Source organism: Pipistrellus kuhlii, unplaced genomic scaffold, assembly GCF_014108245.1.
Source record: "Pipistrellus kuhlii isolate mPipKuh1 unplaced genomic scaffold, mPipKuh1.p scaffold_m20_p_19, whole genome shotgun sequence".
NCBI classification, from domain to species: domain Eukaryota; kingdom Metazoa; phylum Chordata; class Mammalia; order Chiroptera; family Vespertilionidae; genus Pipistrellus; species Pipistrellus kuhlii.
In genome coordinates, this window is record NW_023425504.1 from 20,867,899 (window position 1) to 20,891,439 (window position 23,541).

Below are 23,541 nucleotides of genomic sequence, written 5' to 3' on the forward strand. Positions count from 1 at the left end.
TTTCTAGTTTCTTGGGATATATTCCTAGAAGTGGGATCACTGGTTCAAATGGGAGTTCCATTTTTAGTTTTTTAAGGATACTCCATACTGTTCTCCATCAGTCTGCATTCCCACCAGCAGTGCACTAGGGTTCCTTTTTCTCCCCATCCTCACCAACACTTGTCATTTGTTGATTTGTTGATGATAGCCTTTCTGACAGGTGTGAGATGGTACTGCATTGTCGTTTTGATGTGCATTTCTTGGATAATTAGTGACTTTGAGCATGTTTTGATATGTCTCTTGGCCAAAGTATCTATTTAGGTCATTTGCCCTTTTGATTGGGTTATCTTCCTTTTGTTAAGTTGTATGAGTTCCCTATAGATGTTGAAGATTAAACCTTTATCAATGATAACATTGGCAAATATGTTCTCCCATGTAGTGGGCTTTCTTGTTGTTTTGTTGGTGTAGTCCCATTTGTTTAATTTTGCTTTAGTTTCCATTGCCCTAGGGGCAGTGTCAGTGAAGAAGTTCTTTTGGCATATGTCAGAGATTTTGCTGCCTGTGGATTCCTCTAGTATTTTTATGGTTTTCCATCTTATGTTTAAGTCCTGTATTCATTTTGAGTTTATTTCTGTGTATGGTGTAAGTTGATGGTCTAGTTTCACTTTTTTTGTGTGTGTATCTGTCCAATTTTCCCAACACCTTTTATTGAAGAGACTGTCTTGACTCCATTGTATGTTCATGCCTCCTTTGTGGAATATTAATTGGGCACAGTGGTTTGGGTTGATTTCTGGGTTCTTTATTCTATTCCATTGATCTGTATGTATGTTCTTGTGCTAGTACCAGGCTGTTTTGAGAACAGTGGTTTTGTAATACAGCTTGATATCTGTCTGGTATTGATATCCCTCCTACTTTATTCTTTCTCAAGACTGCTGCAGGTATTCGGGGTCTTTTTTTTTTTTAATCCCAGATGATTTTTTGGAGAGTTCCTTCTAAGTCTGTGAAATATGCCGTTGGTATTTTAATAGGGAGTGCATTGAATCTATAAATTGCTTTGGGTGGTATGGACATTTTGATGATGTTGATTCTACCAATCCATGAACAAGGAATGTTCCTCCAACTCTTTAATTCTTCCTCTATCTCTTTTTTCAGTGTCCTGTAGTTTTCCGCGTACCCCTCCTTGTTTTTTACCTTGACCATGTCATCAGCCTTCTAAGTGGTTTCCCTTTTAAATTATTTCCCTTAACATCTTCCTCCCCTGCCTACCCTCTATACTTTTGCTATTTCCTTCAAAATAAATTATACATGTGTTATTTATTTCCAGCTTAAAAACTGGAGCTGACCTCCCACTGCTAAAAAATTAAGGCCCACTAACATGTCCTTAAATCAGATAAGATACGTCAGAGTGTGACCACTTGTAGCTTGTCTTTCCTTCCTAACCCCCATTTCTCTTATACCCTGTGTTTAAGCCATAGCAAATGTGTTGTTCCCTGAAGATGCCATGTTCTTTGTCACTTTGGAGATGGGGTGGGGCAGGCAGAAGAGAAGAAAGTGTAATGTATATTTATATTATCACTTTTCCCCCTACTTTCCTGAAAACAGCTATTGTTAACCTTTTTTTTTCTTTACAGAAATTTTTACAGTTCATGAACCTGTGGCACTCAAAATTCCATTGGATGAGATCTTTAGATGCAATAGTATATTGACTTTAGGAATGAAAGATGTTGTCCAGCACTATTGGGCTGTTCATGTACAAGCTTTTGTCCAAAATGGCACAGTGAGCACAAAAGGTGACTACTGAAAGTATATGTTTCTGTACTTAGGTCCTAAATTAAGATGAGTATACCAGGTAGCTTTGTTGAAGTTGTTACCTGCAAGCAAGCATATACTAAGGTTTATTGTTTACACTGGACTGTAAAATTACAAATTCCATAAGAATTGTTATATAAATAATAACAATTCTTATGGAATTTGTAATTTTAAGTTTATAATGTACCTCTTTTGGAATGGTATTTTTAAAATATTTTTTTCTTGATTTCAGAGAGGGAGAGAGAGAGAAACATCAGTGATGAGAGAGAATCACTGATTGGCTACCTCCTGCATACCCCCCACTGGGGATCGAGCCTGACTAGGAATTGAACTATGACTTTCTATTTCATAGGTTGAAGTTCAACCATTGAGCTATGCCAGCTGGGCTGGAATGATATATTAAAATGCTTTATTCATAGTGTTTTCAGCCAATACAATCTAGTCCTTGTTTGATCAAATCCTCAAATAGTATTTGATCCTCAGCTCTTTTGATTTTGACGATGCAAGTCCAAAGCATAGAAATTATATGTCTGAGTTCTAATCTTGAATTTTATAAATTGGCTTTATATTTTTCATATAACTTTATGGAAATGTAACAGTTTCTCATTCATCACTTCTGGAAAACAACCAACACTTCCTAAAAAGAGGCATGATTTGCTGCTATAGGGGTAACAAAAATAAAAAAGTTCATTTGTATTTAAATCCTTCAATAATCTGTAAACTTTCATCTGATAAACACTATCCTTCTTTATAGTGGTTGTATATGGGAGAGAAAATTAAGTGTCTGAAATGATGGATGTGCAGCCGGCCATGTTTGGGTAGATAAAGCATTTGCGTGTCGAGGCTATCTGCTGTGTCATAACTCTCAAAGACTGTCTGCATATGAAGCAGCAGTTTGAGAAATCTTGCTCAATTATTTTAAAATATATCAAGGTATTCCCTCCCCTTCTTTTGGATTTCTATTATGATAAATAGTTTGCTCTTCCTAGGCCTTATGAGTTAAGGAAAAGTCTACTTTAGTTTATTTTGTCCTTTGTTTGTTTTAGAGTTCCTGTGTAATGAAGATAAAACTTCAACCACTGTTGTGCCCATTACTCCCACAACTTTACCATCTCCTACTCCTACTACAACACCTGCTCAAAAGGAAAAGCCAGAGATTGGATCCTATTCAGTTAATAATACCAATGGTACTTGTCTTATGGCTTCTATGGGGCTGCAGCTGAACGTGACTCAAGATAAGGTATATTTGTCTATAGACATCACTCAAGATAATGTATGGTTGTTTATTTTTATGGCTTCATTCTATTTGCATCTCCTTTCAAATAGTGTATCCTACATTCAGCTCAAGTAGTATTACTGGAATGAAGGCATTTTAAATGGAGATTTGATGTTGACTCATTGAGTTTTGAAGAGTTTGGAGTTACTAAAACCATGAAGAGTTAATGTCGCTCTCTAGGTGCTATATCGGGCAGTGGGAAACCTAGCAGTTTAAAGGACTCTGGGTTTAAATTCCATTTGCCATCAGTAGATCAGGCAATATCAGAGTTGATTATTATTTCAGTCAGTTTAAATATAACTCCTTAACACTTTTATTGAAAACATGCGCTTTAGGTAGTTATCTATTTTTCCTGCTATTTGATGACTAGAATCATATAGATATGTCTACATACAGCATGGCACTTTTTTTAAAAATATATTTTATTGATTTTGTACAGAGAGGAAGGGAGAGAGATAGAGAGTTAGAAACATCGATGAGAGAGAATCATCGATCAGCTGCCTCTTGCACACCCCCCACTGGGGATATGCCCGCAACCAAGGTACATGCCCTTGACCAGAATCGAACCCGGGGCCCTTCAGTCCCCAAGCCGATGCTCTATCCATTGAGCCAAACCGGTCTCGGCTGCATGGCACTTCTAATTGCAGTGTTCCATTGAGCCTACAGAGGGTGTGCCAACAAACAAATCCCATTTCCAGAGACCCATGACTTAAGCCAGACAGCTCTTGTTCCATAAATTATGTGTATTGTCATTTGGCTCCTTACTAAGGAAGCTTCCCTCTTGTTTTTATTTCTTTTTTTAAAAAAGTCATCTGAGTTACAGCTTGAGGGCCTGTGCCAACTTTGTTTTAAAGTAAGACATCATAAATTTAAGTATCCAGACAAAAGGATTTTTTTTTGTTCTCCACTAAAATTGGTCTTATTAGATTATAAGGTTTTGTTGTAGACATTTGTGGCTAATCTGTACCTTCCTCCCCTCTTCTTCCCTTAAAGGTTGTTACAGTTATTAACATCAATCCAAATACAACTGACTTCACTGGCAGCTGCCATTCTCAAACTGCTCTGCTTAGGCTAAACAGCAGCAACATTAACTATCTTGACTTTGTCTTTGCTGTGGTGAGTAATAGATTTTTCTAAAATTAGGCTTATTCTCTCAGAAAGACATCTGAAAGTATAAATAGGTGTGTGTGTGTGTGTGTGTGTGTGTGTGTGTGTGTGTGTTGGGGAGATATTTAGCTCTATTTTCCATTCCAACACTACTTAATTATAGAGTGTAGTCCATTGATTCCTGTTAATCCCTCAGGGTCACCTCAATGGTCTGTGGCTGGACACTTACATTAATGTTCACCAACTGTGGCTATTCTGCATTTATATAGATTTTAGGGTAGGAGCATGAATTAACCCACATCAAAAAAACTGTCTAGCCCAGTCAGCGTGGCTCAATGTTTGAGTATTGACCTATGAACCAGGAGGTCACTGGTTCAATTCCTGGTCAGGTTGTGGGCTTTATCACAATAGGGAGCATGCAAGAGGCAGCTGATCAATGATTCTTTCTCATCATTGATGTTTCTATATCTCTCTTCCTCTCTGAAACAATAAAAATATATTAAAAACAACAACTGTCTAATTTGTCCATATATAAAAAGTATATATACGTATGTATCTGTATATATATGTGCACATGTATACTTATAATTATCTATTATATAAAAGCCTAATTACCATTAGGACCAGATGACCAAACGACCGGCTGGTAGCAATGATGTGCACTGACCACCAGGGAGCAGACACTCAATGCAGGAGCTGCCCCTTGGTCAGTGTGGCCCCACAGCCAATCTCCCATGCCTGGCCAACCTCCTGTGGTCCCTCCCCCTAGTCTGATCTGCCTGACTGGAGGAGATGACCCCAATCACCAGGCAGGCTGAGGGATCCCACTCATGCACAGTGCTACTAGTATATATACAAAAGATAAAATAATATCTATACATTTTTTTCTCTATTATTGGTTAGAAAACTCTCATGTTTGTGTACTATAATATTTTAGGCATTTTGAAAGCTATACTATTTGTAATAGTACCAGTAATAACAGCTACATTTATTTAGTAATTGATATCTATAAGGCTCTGTATAAGTACTTTACATGCATTAATTCATTAAATCAAGACAGTTTATAATGGCAGCATTCAAGTTTTTGTTCATATTTGTATCAAGGGCTGAACCTTAAACAGAAAGTTCCAAGTTACACATATTCTCTACTTCTTGCTAGCATAAATGAATCATCGGGAATCTTTATTTTCTACCTTCTCCAAAGCAATTATCCCCACAGTTTTTGGAGGGGTGTGTGTATTTATCTAAGGGATGGGGAAATAGTCTTGACATCTGATATAGAAAAAATTAGTCTGTTACTATTTGTTTTATATCTGAACTTGGTTTATTGGATCTAAAATATTTTTTCTCTCTATGGAATATAATGCCAAGTTATTTAGGATTATATTAGACAATTACAATTTAGAAAGGTTTACAAAAATCTTCCCTTATCTAACATTCAAATCATTCCTCTGTTATACTACATATATGATAAGTGAATTACTATTAAAACCATTTAGTTACACTTGTCCTTTTCAGTATAGTAAGAGTAGGCCTCCCCAGACACATCCTCTTTTATTTTTATAAATATATTTACATTGATTTCAGAGTGAAGAAGGGAGAGGGAGAGAGAGAGAAACATCAATGATGAGAATTGTTGATTGGCAGCCTCCTGCATGCCCCACACTGGGGATAGAGCCTGAAAATCAAGCATGTGCCCTGATCTGGAATCAAACCATGACCTCCTGGTTCATGGGTCTACACTCAACCACTGAGCCACACCAGCCAGGTGACACATTATCTTTTAAAGTTGCATGGTGATTATACTATAGTCACTAAGAATAAGGAAATTAATATTTTAGGTTTATTCCCTTTTGAGTGATTGAGTTTGATCTTTCTATATATGGTAACGTCCTATATATGGTAAAAGGATCATGGTTTCTTCTAACTCTCATGGGAAAATATTTAATAACTAGTGGCCCATTGCAGGAAGATTCCTGCAATAGGGCTTCCTGCTGTGGCCGTCACTACCCTGCCTGCTTTCCTCACTTCTCAGCCACCGTGCTTGCTTCTCTATAGCTTTGCTCCCTTCTGCAGGCTTGGTTTCTTTCTATGCTGTCTTGATATGAAAATTAACCACCATATTGGTTGGGTTAATTTGCATACTCACCCTGATTGGCTGGTGGGTGTGGTTTGCGTAGCAGAGTGATGGTAAATTTGCATATTACTCTATTATTAGGTTAGATTATAATATTGAATTTGCCTAGCAGACTATTTTAAAGTGCAATCCAGAATGGTTGTATTTTAACCATGCTACAGGCATTTTGAAAATTCAGGAAACACCTGTAATATCACTAGAGTTCAGTGGGGCCCATCTCACCTTCATGATAGATGCTTCCAAAGGAGGATTTATTGAATTCCAGTGTATTATTTGCAGGATGCTATGGTGGGATACAAAGAAGGCATATATTCTTAAGGTGCCCACAATTTAGTGGTAAAGATAGAAATATACAAATAATTACTGTTTTGTGGAAGGCCTTGCATGCCATGCTAAGACTTTTGAACTTGATTCTGTAGGCAATAGAGTACTGTAGAAGGTACATACAAAGTGAGATGAGTGTTAGACCAGAGGAAAATGCAGGTGCTATGGGAGTACAGAGGCTGGAGTGGTTAATTCTGGCTGTTGGTGAGTCAGAATTAATGGAATAGATGACATTTGAGTTGGACCTTCAAGGATGGGTCATATTTGTACACAAGGGGAGTGAGTACAAAAGTACAGGTTATCTCTGGATAAAGTAACCCAGTCAAGGGCTTGTAGCATGTTTAGTAAAAGATCAATATGGAAGAGTCGTTGGGACAAATTGTGGAGAGCCTTGAATGCTGAGCCAGGACATAGCCTAAGCAAAGGAAAGATTTGAGGAGGTGGTCAAATATTCCTTTATGCTTCCTTCTGAAATTTCTGAGTCTGTTCCCTTGTTTTCATTCCTTACTGACTTTGCCCTGATTCCAGTTCCTTTACCTCATACCTAGACTATTCAGTCTTCTTAATTAATCCCTCTTCTTCCTCCCCTCCCTCAATGTTCTGCATCTTCTTGAAGCACAGCCCTTGCTCAGAAACCTTCAGTGGTTCTGTTTTGTCAGTATGATAACATCTAAATTCCTGGCAGGATAGTTCAAGCCTCCCTCCCCAACACTGTGCAATGTAACCTGCAATCCAGCTTTGTTTCCTTCGTTCCCTCTTCATGAATCTCATGCTTTCCTCACCTTGTTTTCTGTACACAATCCAATGAGGTAGGAGATAGGTAGTAACTGGCCCACAGGCTCTGCAGCCAGACTTCCTGGATTCAAATCTCAGCTCCCTGACTACTAACTATATAGCCTCTGGGAAAGTTACTTAACATCTCTTCATTTAGATTACCCCATCTCAAAATGGGGTGGTGTAATTATTCAATGAAGCTTCATATGTAAAGTTTTAAGAACAGTGCTTGGCACTTAGTAAGTTCTCAGATGCTAGTATACTTGTGTTTACACTTATTTTTTAAAATATATTTTTATTGATTTCAAAAAGGAAGGGAGAGGAAGAGATAGAAACATCAATGATGAGAGAGAATCACTGATAGGCTGCCTCCTATATGCCCCTCACTGGGGACTGAGCCTACAACCCAAGTGTGTGCCCTTGACCAGAGTCAAACCTGGGACCCTTCAGTCCCCAGACTGACACTCTATCCACTGAGCCAAACCAGCGAGGGCATGATTGCACTTATTTTCTACCTTTACTCATGTTGTTGCCTTCTTGAATACCCTTTTCTGTTTGTTTTCTAATTGAATCCTACCTAATTCAAATGGCCCATCCCTAAGCTTGCATTACTTTTGCTCCTCCCTTAGTTGGAAGTAATTTTTCTCCTTTTTATTTTCACAACTTAATCACTCTGTTTTTTGTAATATGGTCATTTATGTACTATATATATATATATATATTTAGATCTGTTAATTGTTTAATATCTGAACTTGGTTTCTTGAACCTAAAACCTTTTTTTCTCTATGGAATATATGCCGAATAATTGAGGATTGTATCTAATTATATTTTAGAAAGGTTTACCAAAATATTTCCTTTTCTAGCATTCAAATCATCGCTCTGTTATAGTACATATATGACCAGTGGATAGAATCTTAAGTTCCAAGACTCACTGGAACATTCCAAGACCCCCAGGGGATGTTTAAAACGACAGATAGTACCACACCCTGTATATACTGTGTTTTCTCTATACATGCATATTGATGATAAATTTAATTTATATATTGGCCACAATAAGAGATTAACAATAAATAATGAAATAGAACAATTAGAACAATATACTGTAATACAAGTTACATAAATTTTGTTTCTCTCTCTACAAATATTGATTATCTGGAATTTTCAATTTAAGATTTGTGTACTGTGGTTGATCATGAACAATTAAAATCATGGAAAGTGAAACTGCAGAAAGCAAAACTGGATAATGGGGGACTACTGTATTTATTTTATCTTCCCTGGCAAATTGCAAAAAGGGGGTGGGGGCGCAGGATTCAAAGCTGGTTCATTTTGCTAGCTCCCTGGAGCACTTCAATATGTTCCCTTGTACATACTAAGCACTGACATAATTGGAATGACTGCCTAGTCAGATGAGTGCTTCAGAAAAATAATAGCAGAGAAGGAAAGCTTGAGCTTGAGAGGCTGAAAGGCAGAGAGCTCAGTTAGAGGCTATTATGATCCCAGCTAGAGGTCGGGAGGGCTTAGCAAGTGACAGGAGGAATAAAATGGAAGAAATTAATTGTGGAGTGTCTGAGAACCATATACTATATCTCTGGTCCAAAAATTGGAAACAAAATGCAGAGGGAAAGGGTTTCTTTCCTGTTTTGTATTCTCTACTTAGTTACAATTTATTCTAATATTAAATTCCAGTACCCACTGAAACATTCCAAAACCCCCAGGGGATTACAGCTCTGCTGAGCACAGCAATTAGGCCTGTAGAATACTTTCTGTTGAATAAAGGTCTAATTCATAGCTTTATCTTTTGGGTTATGGTATTAGATTGCTTTTATTCTGTAGAAAGTAACTACCTATAAAATTATTTGCAGTGTAATATCAGTTCCAGCCTGTATATCTGGTCAGCTATAATAGAGATGAGCTCTGTAAATTCTCTGATATGAAACAGTCCTTATAATGTGTTGATTAACTGCAAATTCATTTTTTTTAAATAGAAAAATGAAAACCGATTCTATCTGAAGGAAGTGAATGTCAGCATGTATTTGGTTAATGGCTCTGGTAAGCAAAATATTGGCCTCGGGGTAAAGAGTGTGTGTTACACTGAAGGAATAAAACCATAATTGTCTTTTTACCAAATAGTGCCTTATCTAATGGGACAGATTTTGTATAAAAAATCATACTTTGACTACAACTTAAAATCAGTAACTTAGCACTACAGTAGCCTATCTTTTGCAGTATACCATATTTTCAAATCATGGTGGGTAATAGTTAAGGATGTGACTGATTTTTAGACTATAGAAACATCCATAGAAAAAACATGGAACAGTGACAGATAATAACTAGAATTAGTGAGTTGATTATATTGTAAGGTACCAAAAGTTGAATCATTGTATTGTACACATGAAACTAATATAATATTGTATAGTAACTATACTTAAATTTAGAAAAAAAGGAAATAGGGAACCTAGTGATGGGAAGAATTGCTTTTTGTAGGTAGACCTCTTATACTTCACTGAAAAATCCTGAGGACAGTCTCATTTTTTATATTAATAGGATAAGAAGTTACTAACATATTTTTTTTTCTTTAAAGTTTTCAGCACTGCAAATAACAACCTTAGCTACTGGGATGCCCCCCTGGGAAGTTCTTATATGTGCAACAAAGAGCAGACGATTTCAGTGTCTGGAGCATTTCAGATAAATACCTTTTATCTAAGGGTTCAGCCTTTCAATGTGAAAGAAGGAAAGTATTCCACAGGTAAGAGTCAAACCAGCTTTATTAATAATTGGTAGTCGTATGTTGATTTTTACTTTGAGTCATGGAAACTTAAGCATTGAACTAGAGAAATATAAACTCCCCTGTAGAGTTCTCAAAGCCTTGAGCAAGTTGTATCACTCTATACTTGGCTCATTATTTTGCTCAACCGTAGATTTTCGTGTGATCTGAAAACCAATTGCAACAAACTTCTTAAAGCTAAAAACTGATCAAAGCTTCGCATGAGCTTTACTTAAGGTAGGGACGCTTCCCCCAAGTTTTAGTTTGTGAGAAGGATGGCATTTGGGAGCAGCAGCTTTGAGCATCTGGCATCTGCCTTGGGGCCATTTTTTAGCTGGAAACATTTTCATACTTGAATAAAAGCAGTTTGGTCATATTTTGTTGAGACAAAAGATTATGGTAGCATAGCCTCAAATATCAGGAACTATGCTTTGGCCAGCCACAATGATCTGGAGATTTTAAAAAGCATGTGCCAGTGTGAATGAGCCTTTTTGATCTTCTCAATCCTTATGATAGTGTTTATCAGATTTTTAATGAAACCTTTGCCAGCAGCTCATTACAGTGTTTATATGAGTATGAAAGATGCATTTGGCATTCCAAGATTACAATTTTTTGAAGGAAAAGGTACATGAAATTCCTTAATTGACTTGACCTTTTAAACCTTTCTACTTAAAATCATTGTTTGTGGGTTGCAGCTGTGCTGAGCACAGCTATCCAGTCATTCACAGCATTTTTAACAATTAATTCCATGGTTTAGAACAGGGGTGGGGAACATTCAGCCCGTGGGCAATATAAGGCCTATTAAATCATTTGGTCTGGCCCTGCCGAGGCATTAGGGCAAATTAAATAAATGTTTTACCAAATATAGCAGGCTCATTTTTAAGTTGATAATTTTGTATGGCCCCATGAATGTTATAAATATCCATCTTACCGTTGGCAGAAAAAAGGTTCCCCACCCCTGGTTTAGAAAGAAATGTAGAAGCTGTGCTTAAAAATCAATATGCTTTGAACCATTCAGCTACTTTTGCAGTAGTGCTAAATACCTAGCCTGACTTGATTAGGTCACAGTAAATTGGGTTCTTCACCCTACTACCATTCTTGTGACAAGAGCAATTAATCACACTTTAAAAATTTTAAAAACATTTATTTTCCCTTTTGTCTGTTTTTCTTTTTTACTTCCATTATTTTGATCCTTTAATAATTTTCTTCTTGAGTCTTTTTTTTATATTTTATTGATTTTTTACAGAGAGGAAGGGAGAGAGATAGAGAGCTAGAAACGTCGATGAGAGAGAAACATCGACCAGCTGCCTCTTGCACACCCCCTACCGGGGATGTGCCCGCAACCAATGTGCATGCCCTTGCCCGGAATCGAACCTGGGACCTTTCAGTCCGCAGACCAACGCTCTACCACTGAGCTAAACCGGCTTCGGCTCTTCTTGAGTCTTGATCTAGCTCTTCTACATGATTACCTTAATTTAAGGTCCAGATTTGTGTTTAGAATTTAAAATTATTTGTAGTGTAATATTAGCTCAAGCCTGTATATCTAGTCAGCTGTAATAGAGATGAGCTCTGTAAATTCTCTAATTTGAAACTTTGCTTTTTATGTACATAGAATTTAAAATGTCACCTAAAGGAGTATAGAACATTTAATATAAGGGTAGGCAAAATAGGTTTATAGTTATGAGTACACAAAACAGTTTATCCTTGTATTATTATTTTGTATTTTTCCATATGAACAACTTTAATCCCAGTGTTGATAATGAATGCATCACCAATTTGTTGGGCTATGCTCTTGATTGTAGGTGCCTATAAATATTGTACAATGCACTGGTAATACTTGACTATATAGGAGAAAGGAATAGACTTGTAGTAAAGTAAAAGAGTGTTGATTGGATTTTACTGGATCAGACTACTCCCTAGGAATAGAAAAAATATTCTATGGACTGCCAATCCTGACCAGATTGATAAATGTATGATAAATGTAATAAAAACACTCTAAGTAGTAAGAGGCCCCAGTTTCTTGACTTTTGCAGCCACTAAAATCATGTACTCTAAGTCAGGGACCTGTATACTTTTCTTTAAAGGCCCAGACAGTTTTGAAGGCCATATGGTCTCTCTCACAACTAGTCAGCTCTGCTATTGTAGCATGAGAACAGTCACAGGCAATAACCAAATGAGTGTGCCTGTATTCCAATAAAACTTTATTTGTGGATACTGAAATTTGAGTTTCATGTAGTTCTCATGTCTCAAAATATTCTTTTTTGTTTCTTTTAAACCATATAAAAATGTTTAAAAGCCATTTTTAGCTCTTGGGCCAAATTTGGTCCATGGACTAGTTTGCCGTTCTCTGTCAAACGGATTCCAGAGCTAGCCTGGCCATCCTAATCCCATGATTAAACCATCCTGATCTGGTCCCAGTCTCCCAAAAGACATTCACTCTACCACCAAGAGGCTCATCTGGCCATGTGAAATGGGCTAGATTAGCTTGCTTCATTTTAAATAAAGTAATATTCCTGTTTTGGAAAGGATTTTGCATATAAATAAACATGTATTCATGTATGCGTTTACTCATAAATTTAAATATATATATGTATTCATATTACTAATATATGTACAAACATATATGAATGAAAGAACAAACGAGTCTTAGGATTTTAATTCTAGATCAATCTATAATATTCTATAGCTTTATCTTTAAAATATACCTGTCTTAATTACTTAAAGTTGAACTTGTAAGAGCACTTCTGACTTTTGAATCAACATCTTTTACTTTTGGACATTATTTTTTTTGTTATACTCATTATTTGTTACACACTTTTTCTCACCTACAGCCCAGGAGTGTTCGCTGGATGATGACACCATTCTAATACCAATTATAGTTGGTGCTGGTCTTTCAGGCTTGATTATCGTTATAGTGATTGCTTACCTAATTGGCAGAAGAAAAAGTTATGCTGGATATCAGACTCTGTAACGCTAATGCATATGTGATCTCTGTTCCAAAGTAATAAAGCAAGTACAAGTTCCAACATGCAATACTATTCAATTTAAGGTATATTTACTTTTAGTTCTGATCTTAGAACCAGTGGTATGGGGGATTTTGTACTTAAATAAATACAAATACCCCAAAACTATAAACTACAAATTGGTCATGTGAATTTGGTTTTCCTAACCAAAGGCAATTAAATCTGTTGTTTCTTCAGCCAAAGGCATGTGCAAAATCACTTGGATTATAGGTTCTATTTTATTGGCTTCAATTAGTGTTTGATTTTTTTTTTTTTTTTTTACTTTAGTTATTCTGACTAGAAATATACAGTTTAGGAAAAACAGGTTTTAAAAAGAGATTTGTTTTCTTGCATGTGTTTGAATTGAGACAGTACATTCTACAGTGGATTTGTACTTGCTCCTTTTGTATTTTTTTCTGTGATTTTGTTTGCAGGTTAACTTAGCTGCTTTGACATTGCTACATATTTGACCTAATAGAGATATGCCAGTAGATTTGAACAGTCTAATATTATGTTCTTAGCAATGACTGCTTTCCTAATGCTTTTTGAATACATTTGTATTTAATGTGGCTATAATGACAAAAGATGCAAAGCTTTTGAAATTTTAGAATAGATGTTAAATTTATTGTTTAATCCCTCCTGAAAAAAAACCCCTGAATATTTCAATCTTTTAAATTGCAAGATACAAGACTGTTCCCCCTGGGCATTTTAATTTTCTAGGTGCTTTAGAGATAATTGCTAGGCAGTGCCAATTTTGGACCTTTGTCATTTTACCCGTAAATTGGTCTCTACCTGCAGAGCTAAAGTTAATGTAGACTTCTTTTTAGACTTCCAGTATCCTTGAAGGCAGTAGTAGCTTTTATTCCATTTTTTTATTTTATTTTCCTGAAAGAAGAAATGCCAGTATGTCCTAGAACCTAGATAAAGAAGGTTCTATAAAGTAACTTCCACCTAACCCAAAAGTCACTGTCTTCTCCATTAAAATGTTATTCTTTTTTTTTTTAAAGAGTTGTTCTTTGTTTCCAGTTTCCAGTGATTGCTACAACATTTACTAATTTGGCTTTCCTATTTAAATGATTATATGCTAATCAAAACTTATATTATTATTGTTCATTATGGTAGAATCATTATTAATTCATGTATTTTGTGTTCAGTTTTATCCTCTGGGGACATGCACCAGTTGTCCATCTACCACAAACCACCTAATGCTTATATGAGAAAGCAAAACATTTCAGCTTCACAGTTAACATATCAAGTATTTCTTGCTGTTTCTAGGTGTTTTTTATTGGAATGGCTGAGCAAATATTTAGAAATTGTTAATATACAGCCATATACCAAAGGTGCCTGAGGTTGTTTTTGTTTGTTTGTTTTGTTTTTGTTTTTGTTTTTTGTTTTTGGTGGGGGGATAGGAAATTATATATTCCCGTTCACTGAAAAATGAGTTACCTGGGTTCCGAAGTACTATTAATGTTGAATTAATTTGGTAGTATAACTAAAAATACACGCACAAATACACACAAGCAATTGCCTGTTAGCATGTGTATATCTAAAACTATCTTTCGAGTTGTATTGGAGTACTGAATATTTTTTCCCACTTAAGTTTGCTCTCTGTTTAGAGTAGCCTGAAATTCTTACTGGCTCAGAATCAGATTCCTGATCAACCCCTCTCTTAGAGCTACAATGAGCTGCATTGTCAGCTTAAGGCACTTATAAAAGACAAAATATAGACCTGATTTTTAAAAATATTTTTTATTTAAATAGTATGTTAGTGGAAGATTGTTAACCTTAAAAGAATGGATAATGCTTATAAGAATGTAGGTCTTAGATGTTGCTAATAAGTCAAAACAAAGCAGCTTTTTAAAAAAAGAGATTAAAGCATAAGTGGGTGGCACTGGCTTAATGCTGTTAATGTTCCTAAAGGTTTTTACATTTAATTATATATCTGATTCATATGAAAATATCTCTCATTAACACTGTTTTCTAGAAAATCTGACTTCATTGAATATTTTTGTATCTTACGTGGGCCAGTTTATATACGGTTATTTCCTACAGCCACATGCTCTTTGTACCTTTTGTAGTTTCATTTGCTTTATTGGGTTTATACCTTGATGGTCTAACAATCTAGGTGGTTCTGAGTGTTTTTCATGTGTTAGCATTTATATATATATAAAAAAAAACTGGTCCATGTAAATACTTCTCATGTTTTGCTTTCAAATGTTTAAGTCACTAGTTGATGTATGGTATTTCTTTAGATATTTGCTTGTCCATTTGCTCAACATATTGCTTCTAAAACAAACAATAAAGGTTATTTTTTTTTTCTTAAGGAAATTTGCTCACATTATTTCCCATTGGTTGAAGTCAAGATTTTGTATATTATATAATGGCAATTTCCTCTGAAAGGAAAAACTTTACAAATGCTTAGAAATAGAACTAAATTATTTCCAAAATGTCCTGTTGTGTTATTACTATCTGGAAGAGTAGTCCAATACATGGGTCTGTACTGATGCTGGGCTGGCTCCAGTATAAGAATCACCTGGGAAACTTGTTACAAAAATTCAAGTTCCAGGCACCATTCCTAGAGTATTTAATATTGAATTTAGCAGGTCTGGGATAAGGTGTGCATGCGTGTGTAAGCTCCTCAACCAGACCTGGTGTGTAGCCAATTGTGGAACCAGCAATCAAGAATATTCATTTAAGCCATAGCTGTTTTGGCACAGTAGATAGAGCGTTGGCCTGCAGGCTGAAGGGTTTCAGGCTCGATTCTGGTCAAGGGCACTACCTTGGTTACAGGCTTCATTCCCCACCCTTGGTCAGGGTGTGTGAGGGAGGCAACCAATTGATGTGTCTCTTTCATATCGATTATTCTCTCTGTTTTTCTCCCTTCCGCTCTCTCTAAAAAATAAAAAAAATATCAATGGAAAAATATCCTCGAGTGAGGATTAACAACAACAACAACCGAAGAATATTTACTTAATAGTGAAAAGCATCAGAGTATCTTGTGCATATTTCTCAACTCTTAAAATGAGGCTGATATTTCGTACCTATACTATAGCTGCTATGCATTGCAACCATATAATCCAAACTATTGATCTGAACCAAAATAGGATTGTGTGCAATCTCTCACTCTAAAATATTTGAACCTTAGTATTATCACACCCACACCCACACACACACACACACACCCCACATACACACGCACACAAATTTAGCAGTCTGGCTCATAACTTTCCTCTGGATTACCCAGTTAAGCCATGTGACTGCCAGTTAATCATCACAGCTCCCACTTTTGCTATTAGCTTCCATGTCACTTTGGCCAAGCTGCTTAGCTTCTGGGGTCTCTTAAAGCTGGGGGCTTTATTTCTCTATTTCTTTTGAGTGGTAGTTTTCCATTTCAGTGAAGATTTGAGTATATTTACCACCAGTAGAAGGAATCTGATAAGAAGCTCCTTATTATGTATCAAGAACAAAACTTTACATACAGTGTAAAATGCACCATCTTGTTTCTTTTCTTTTTTTAGGATGAATTCTTATAACACACACATTTTTAAAAAATCATTTATTTTATTTTTTATTGAGTTTTTGCAAAGAGGAAAAGAGAGGGATAGAGAGTTAGAAACATCGATGATAGAGAATCATTGATCAGCTGCCTCTTGCACACCCCCTACTGAGGATGTGCCCGCAACCAAGGTACATGCCCTTGACCGGAATTGAACCTGGGACCCTTCAGTCTGCAAGCCGACGCTCTATCCACTGAGCTAAACTGGTTTTGGCAGCACACACATATTTTTTAAGATTATAGCATTTCATCTCTGTTTAGGTAGAAAATATTAAATTGGCTTGGGCTCATCTCTCTCTCACCCGTTTCCTTATCTATTACCTTTGGTAGCTAACTTTCTGCATCAAAATTGCCATATTTTGTTTTTGAAAGTAGTATAGACATATTTGGGTGATAATAGCTTGAGGTATCTTTTCAGATTCATGTGATATAATTCAGTTTGGTTATAGGTCTAAAAGATATGTAATAAAAAAAAAAAGCTGTTACATAAGAATGTAATTCCTAACACTGATTTTTACAAAGAGAAATTTGATACAATTGATTTTAAGAGGAGTTTTTGTTTTACATTTTTTAAAAATATATTTTATTGATTTTTTTACAGAGAGGAAGGGAGAGGGATAGAGAGCTAGAAACATTGACCAGCTGCTTCCTGCACGCCCCCCCCCCCCCAATCAATGTACATGCCCTTGACCGGAATCGAACTTGGGACCCTTCAGTCCGCAGACCGACGCTCTACCACTGAGCTAAACCAGTTTCGGCAGTTTTACATTTGTAATAAGTGTATATCTCAAAAAATTTGTATCTCAGCTTTCCAACTCACACTGAATATTATTTTTGAAAGATTTCTGAACAGAAATTTGAAGATAACAGTTTTTTTTTAATCTACAAGAAACTTTGTTGAAATTTCAATGCCCATGAATAGTTTTTTTTTTAAATCTTCACTGCTTCTCTGACTATTAAACTCTTCCTTTCCCCAAAAATATTTTCAGTACCATCTCAAGTATACATTAGGCAAATAGATCGGTTCAAAATGACTTATAGAGTGATCGCTTCAGCAGCACATATACTAAAATTGGAACAAAATGACTTATAGGATGAGATTTTCTTTTCTTCAGGATGTGATCCTATTAAAATTCCTGTTTTACCAAAATATCTTCCCATTACTTAAAGAATCCTTAAAGGTTGGATGCACAAAATCATTATTTATTATAAATTAATATGTCACATGCTAATTGAGAGCATTTTAAATAAGTAACAGCATTTAGAAAGATCTTTGTAAGAGTGGAATTGCCTTTTTGATCTACTTTGGGAATATTTGTCTTACATGAAAGCTTTATTAGCACTATTTATGAAAACTGTTTAAGTACTAGGTCAAATACCCAATTTGGGAAAGATGACTATGAATCAATTGCCAGAATTAGAAATTAACCTACTAATGAATTTTTTAAAAACCCAAGTTATATTAAATTCAAGACATAACACTATAAGGTGTATGTTACCTAATAGTTTATGTGCTGGGTGTTAATTTGGGAAATTGAAGGGGAGGAGCTAACTGGGTGCTCTTAACAAACACCTTGTATTTACAAGTCACATCTAGCAACCTCAGCTATCTGGATTTTTAAGAGGACCAAGAAGCAGGTAAAAAAGATCATTGAGCTGGTAGTCACAGTTGATGTCATAAAGTCCATAAACTCCAGGACTGCATCTTGTTCCCAGTTAATGCCCCAGAGGCTAGGTGGCACATTTCTTAAATACAAACACAATCAGAATTGCCTTGCAGCCTATTCATTCTTATTTTTGACACAAATTCTAATAAGTTTAATTATCTTATTTGTACATTCCAGGTAGATTGCCAGCCAGGAGGAGATCTAGGGCATTAAGAGTCAAGGAAATGGAAAAATAGTTAGAGGTGATGAATCAACATCCTAGCCTTCTTCCCTTTTCGCAAATCTATCTCTATCTGAACCACTTGTTCCTTAATCTTCTCCAGTCTCAATAAGTTTTCTTTTCCTGGTCAATGCTTCTGGAATCCCATTTCTCCTACCTCTTAGGAAACCTTGTATTATTCAGCATCTCAAACCTGTCAGATACCCTGTTTCCCCAAAATTAAGACAGTGTCTTATATTAAATTTTTCTCCCAAAGTTGAAGTAGGTCTTATTTTCAGGAGATGTCTTATCTTTCCATGTGCTAGGTCTTATTTTCGGAGGATGTCTTATTTTTGGAGAAACACGGTACTAATAGCCCTTTTCCTCATTCTATAAACACCTTGAAGATATCCTTGTATCCCCCTAATAATTACCTGCCCACTGTCCTTTCTGTTATTCTAAACTTCTTGAAAGGAATATTGTGTGTTCCCCATCCCAAGTTCTTGATCTTCTACAGTCACTCCTTGTTCACTCTTAAACCTGCAGCAATTTGACTCATAGCCCTCACCTTCCATATTGCTAGATCCAATTGCAATTTCTCAGACTTCTCTAATATTTTACACTATTCTCCCACACTACCAGAAACTGTTTCCTTCATTGACTTCTGTGGTACTATTTTCTTACCTGCCTTTTCTACTTTTTTTCCTGCTCCTTGATCCCTCAAATAGTGGTATTCCCAAGGGCTTTGCCTCTGGTCCTCTTCTTACTACTTTCTGTCATTGAAAAATGTCTTTGTGGTTTAACTACCACTTAGGTTCATCAACCACTTGACTCAGACACAGGTATTTTAAACTCAGCAGATCTAACACTGAACATACCCATCTTGCACATATCCCTCTCTACCCTCCCCCATACACAAAATTTAAAAAATTAAATAAACCCCACACAAAATAACTACAAACAAAGTTGAAATGCATATATCTTCCTCCTGTATTCCCTATCATCATGAACTAGCACCGGCATCTACACAGTCAGTCACTCAAGCTGTGTGGAATTGGAATCCATTCAAATTATCTCCTCCTATCACACCTCTAACATCAATTTGGTCAATTCTGCCTTCTAATCAGATCCCTAGCCTATCCCTTATGCATTTCCACTTCATTAACCCAGTTGAGGACCATATTATTGGACATCTGAACTCTAGCAATAGAGGTGCTTTCTAACTTATAATAATAGTACCACTCTTCCCTCTGCCATAACTTCCTGACTAAAATCCTGCTGCACTTTTTTTTTTTTTTGGCTGTCAGATAAGGCCAAAACTACTAGAGCATACAATGCCTTTGTGAGCTGATACTAGTACCCCTTTCCTGATGCTTTTCCAGCCAAGAGTACCTCTTGATTTGATGTTCTAGCTATGCCAACCTTTTTGTGTTTCTCCTGAAGTGCCATGTTTCCAAACCTTCCTTATTTTTGTCTGTGTTGTTCCCTGTATCTGGAGTGCCTTTTCCCCGTTAACTGCATAGTTAATTCCTACTCTTTTATTTATTTATTTATCTTTATTGTTGTAAGTATTACAGACGTCCCTCTCCCCCACCCCCATTGATCCCCTCTACCCATCCCCTGCCCCAAACCTTCATTCCCCTATTGTCTGTGTCCATGGGTTATGCATACAAATTCTTTGAGTCATCTCTCCCCACCCCTGTCTTCCATCTGAGACTCATCAGCCTGTTCCATGCTTCTATATCTCTGGATCTATTTTACCCATCAGGTTATTTAAAAACAGCTCCAGTGTTACATATATATATATATATATATATATATATATATATATATATATATATATATATATATATAATTGATTTTTTACAGAGAGGAAAGGAGAGAGAGATAGAGAGGTAGAAAGTCGATGAGAGAGAAACATCGACCAGCTGCCTTTTGCACACCCCCTACCGGGGATGTGCCAGCAACGAATGTACATGCCCTTGACCAGAATCGAACCTGGGACCTTTCAGTCCGCAGGCTGACGGTCTATCCACTGAGCCAAACCGGTTTCGGCCAGTGTTACTTCTTTTTAAAGTATGTCTTGTGTAACAAGGCTGAGTTGAACGTGCTTTTGAACACTTCCAGGCCTGCCTCTATCACAGTCCATTTTTAAATTATAATCACTGATTTTTTTTGTCTGATTCTCACACTGGACTGATCATCTTGAGACTGACAGTTATACCACCAGGGCTAGTTTGCATCTTTTCCCACTAATAAATGACTCCAGATTGCTATGCAGTGGGTTCTTGGATCTGCATAGTATAGTTGTTCACTTGGTTCATTTCATTAATACTTCACAACGTGCAGTGTTCCACTGTGCTTCAACATCATAACAGTTTGCCTCTAAAGGCTCACAGCATGATCATCAAGGAAAAGCTAATTATATTTATCCATTATCTTCTGTTTCAGAAATCTGGGAAGTATGTGATCATTTTATATAACTTCCACCCAAAATGACTGCATTTTGGGGGTGCTTAAAAATGTGTGATTTTGTTATTTGGAAAATCACTTTTGTGGGACATCTCATTTGTTGGTAATGAATGCCAATTACTTGTTGCTTTGGTGTAAAAAACAAATATGTGTTGAGAAGTGCTCTCATTTTAACTTAAAATTTACAGATTTGAAGTTCTGTCACTTTCTGTCTCAATTTCCTTTCTCCACATCTAGCTCGAGACTGCAGTGCAGATGAAGACAATTTCCTTGTGCCCATAGCAGTGGGAGCAGCGTTGGCAGTATTACTTATTCTAGTGTTCCTGATTTACTTAATTGGTCTCAAGCACCATCACACTGGATATGAGCAGTTTTAGAACCTGCAATCTGATTGATTATATAAAAATACATGCACATAAAATTTTCTTGCCTCTTCATTTTGAAACACTTTTCTCCTTAAAATTAATTATTAAATCAGTGCCAGCATTTTGAGATAAATCTTTATAAATAAAAACCTGTTATGTTTGATCAGCTTAAAATAAAAAATGTTTTTGCTGGTCCTGAATATAAACTTGCTAAAGAGAACATTGGTGTGCAATGTTTTAAGATCTGTCTTAAGCTTTGGCCAAATTTTGATCCTAAAATGCCTTAAACTTGTTAAAATGGTCATTATAAGAATAAAATATGTACCTGTCTCTTAATAGAATTAATAAGTATTATTTCACTACTAGTATTCTCTTTCAATGTATAAGAACTATACTGATTTAAACTCATCTCAGCGTCTTTGCATACTGTTCATTAAATATTGATGTGGCATGAATGTCCATTAGATATACTCAAACTTGCTTTTCAGTTGAATGTCCTCGGGGCCATCAGCATTTTTTAGATTATGTGACTGTTGATTTCTTTGAGTCCAAGTTACAGATGAAGTCAGTTTCTTAGGCTTGTGACTTTTATCTTCTAGGTAAATAATAGAGCCAAAAGGTACAATAGAACTTAACCTGGCCTGAGAATTAGTTTTTGTTTGTTTGTTTTTTTATGTTTCATTTTCCTCAATAGATATTGAAAAGATTCAAGCATATTTAACCACTTGCCTTTTTTTTTTCTTGTTATTCTTGTCTTTGGATGCCTGATTAGCATTGAAAGATAGAAATATTTTATGAACTAATTAGGACAGATTGTGTTGTGTTTCTGTACCTCATTTTGTTGATCTCTAGAGCATTAAAATCTATTTAGTGTTGTCATCCGACTGGTACCTATGAAATGTAAGCTAACAGCAATCTTAGAAGGGATGCAGTGAAGCATAGCAACTAGGCTTTTGCTTCTTCATGATTGTCCCTGGGGCACAGAGCATAAATGGAGGGTAAATAGAAACTGTTAGCATTATTAAAATGCTTCAATAGGGGCTAGATAACCCACCCCTATTGAAGCATATTCCTTGTTATATGTGTAGCATAGATATTGAATATAAAAACAAGAAGGACTCTAAATCAATAGACTTGAGAAGATTGTCACGTTGTAATGATTATTTATTCATTCTATGTGTATATTGCTTGTTCAGAATTTCTGTAACTCACCAGTCATAGTGTTTTGGTACCCAGCTATCAGTCTCTGAAAGCTTTCCTTACATAACACACAGGAAATTCTTTCAGCAAAGGCTACCGTAATTACTTAAAACTCATATATTCAGAATCTTAGCGACTGTTTTCTTATTTTTATGAATAACAAAAGTACAAGAGGAGAAAAGATAAACTTAGAGGAAAATGCAAGTTATTTAATCATAAATCATACCAAATATCATGTTTTATTAATTGCATTAGACTTATACTGGAAAGGGCCTTAAAGATTATTTACTCTTAACTCTATAATTTTACAGAAAGGGAAATAACTTCAATGAAATTACATATCTAGTGATCAACAAAACCTTTATTAGGATTTTGATTTTAAAAAAAATTGTCCCAGTAAAATGTAGTCACTGAATAGTAAAACTAATTTAAACTTAAAATTATATGATCAGAATGGGGCACTTTGAATTTCTGTACTACTTCCAATAAATAACACAGGATCTCAACTTATTTTAAGTATTTTTAAAGCAGTGAATATTTGCTTTTTCAATAATAATAATAATAATAATATAATGGAACACTCCTATTTTGATCTCTATTTGCTAATTCAAAACCTAAACCTCCTTGGACGGCATTTCAAACATGGGAGGAAAACAGAAGGGAAAGAACATTTGTTGATCACCTGATGTGTATCAGATGCTTTAGAAATGCAATTAGATTTAATCCTCAAATACCTTATAATAGGCATTATCCCTCTTTTACAGATGAGAAAAGTGAGGCCAGGTTTAAATAATTTATTTAGTAAGTGATGGAGTCAAGATTCAAACTTTGTTCTGTCTAAATCCAGAGCTCAAAATCTATGTGGCACACATTGCCTTCTGGTTGGTCCAGTGGAATGAACTGAAATGTA

General features: G+C 35.9%; 1 protein-coding gene across 3 annotated transcripts in view; it reads left to right on the top strand.

The window, feature by feature from the left end:
* Nucleotides 1-23,541, top strand: part of LAMP2 (lysosomal associated membrane protein 2) — a 43,855-nt gene that overhangs the window by 17,701 nt on the left and 2,613 nt on the right. Inside the window, exons 4-9 of one of the 3 annotated variants that reach the window (XM_036443250.2) lie at nt 1,611-1,769; nt 2,835-3,028; nt 4,058-4,180; nt 9,392-9,455; nt 9,988-10,152; nt 21,304-21,796. In XM_036443250.2, the coding sequence (XP_036299143.1) occupies nt 1,611-1,769; nt 2,835-3,028; nt 4,058-4,180; nt 9,392-9,455; nt 9,988-10,152; nt 21,304-21,443 (845 nt within the window). In that variant the 3' untranslated portion in view covers nt 21,444-21,796. Of the gene's footprint in view, nt 1-1,610; nt 1,770-2,834; nt 3,029-4,057; nt 4,181-9,391; nt 9,456-9,987; nt 10,153-13,001; nt 13,204-21,303; nt 21,797-23,541 lie in introns of those variants that run through there. The other 2 variants (XM_036443251.2, XM_036443249.2) reach the window with 2 other exon arrangements.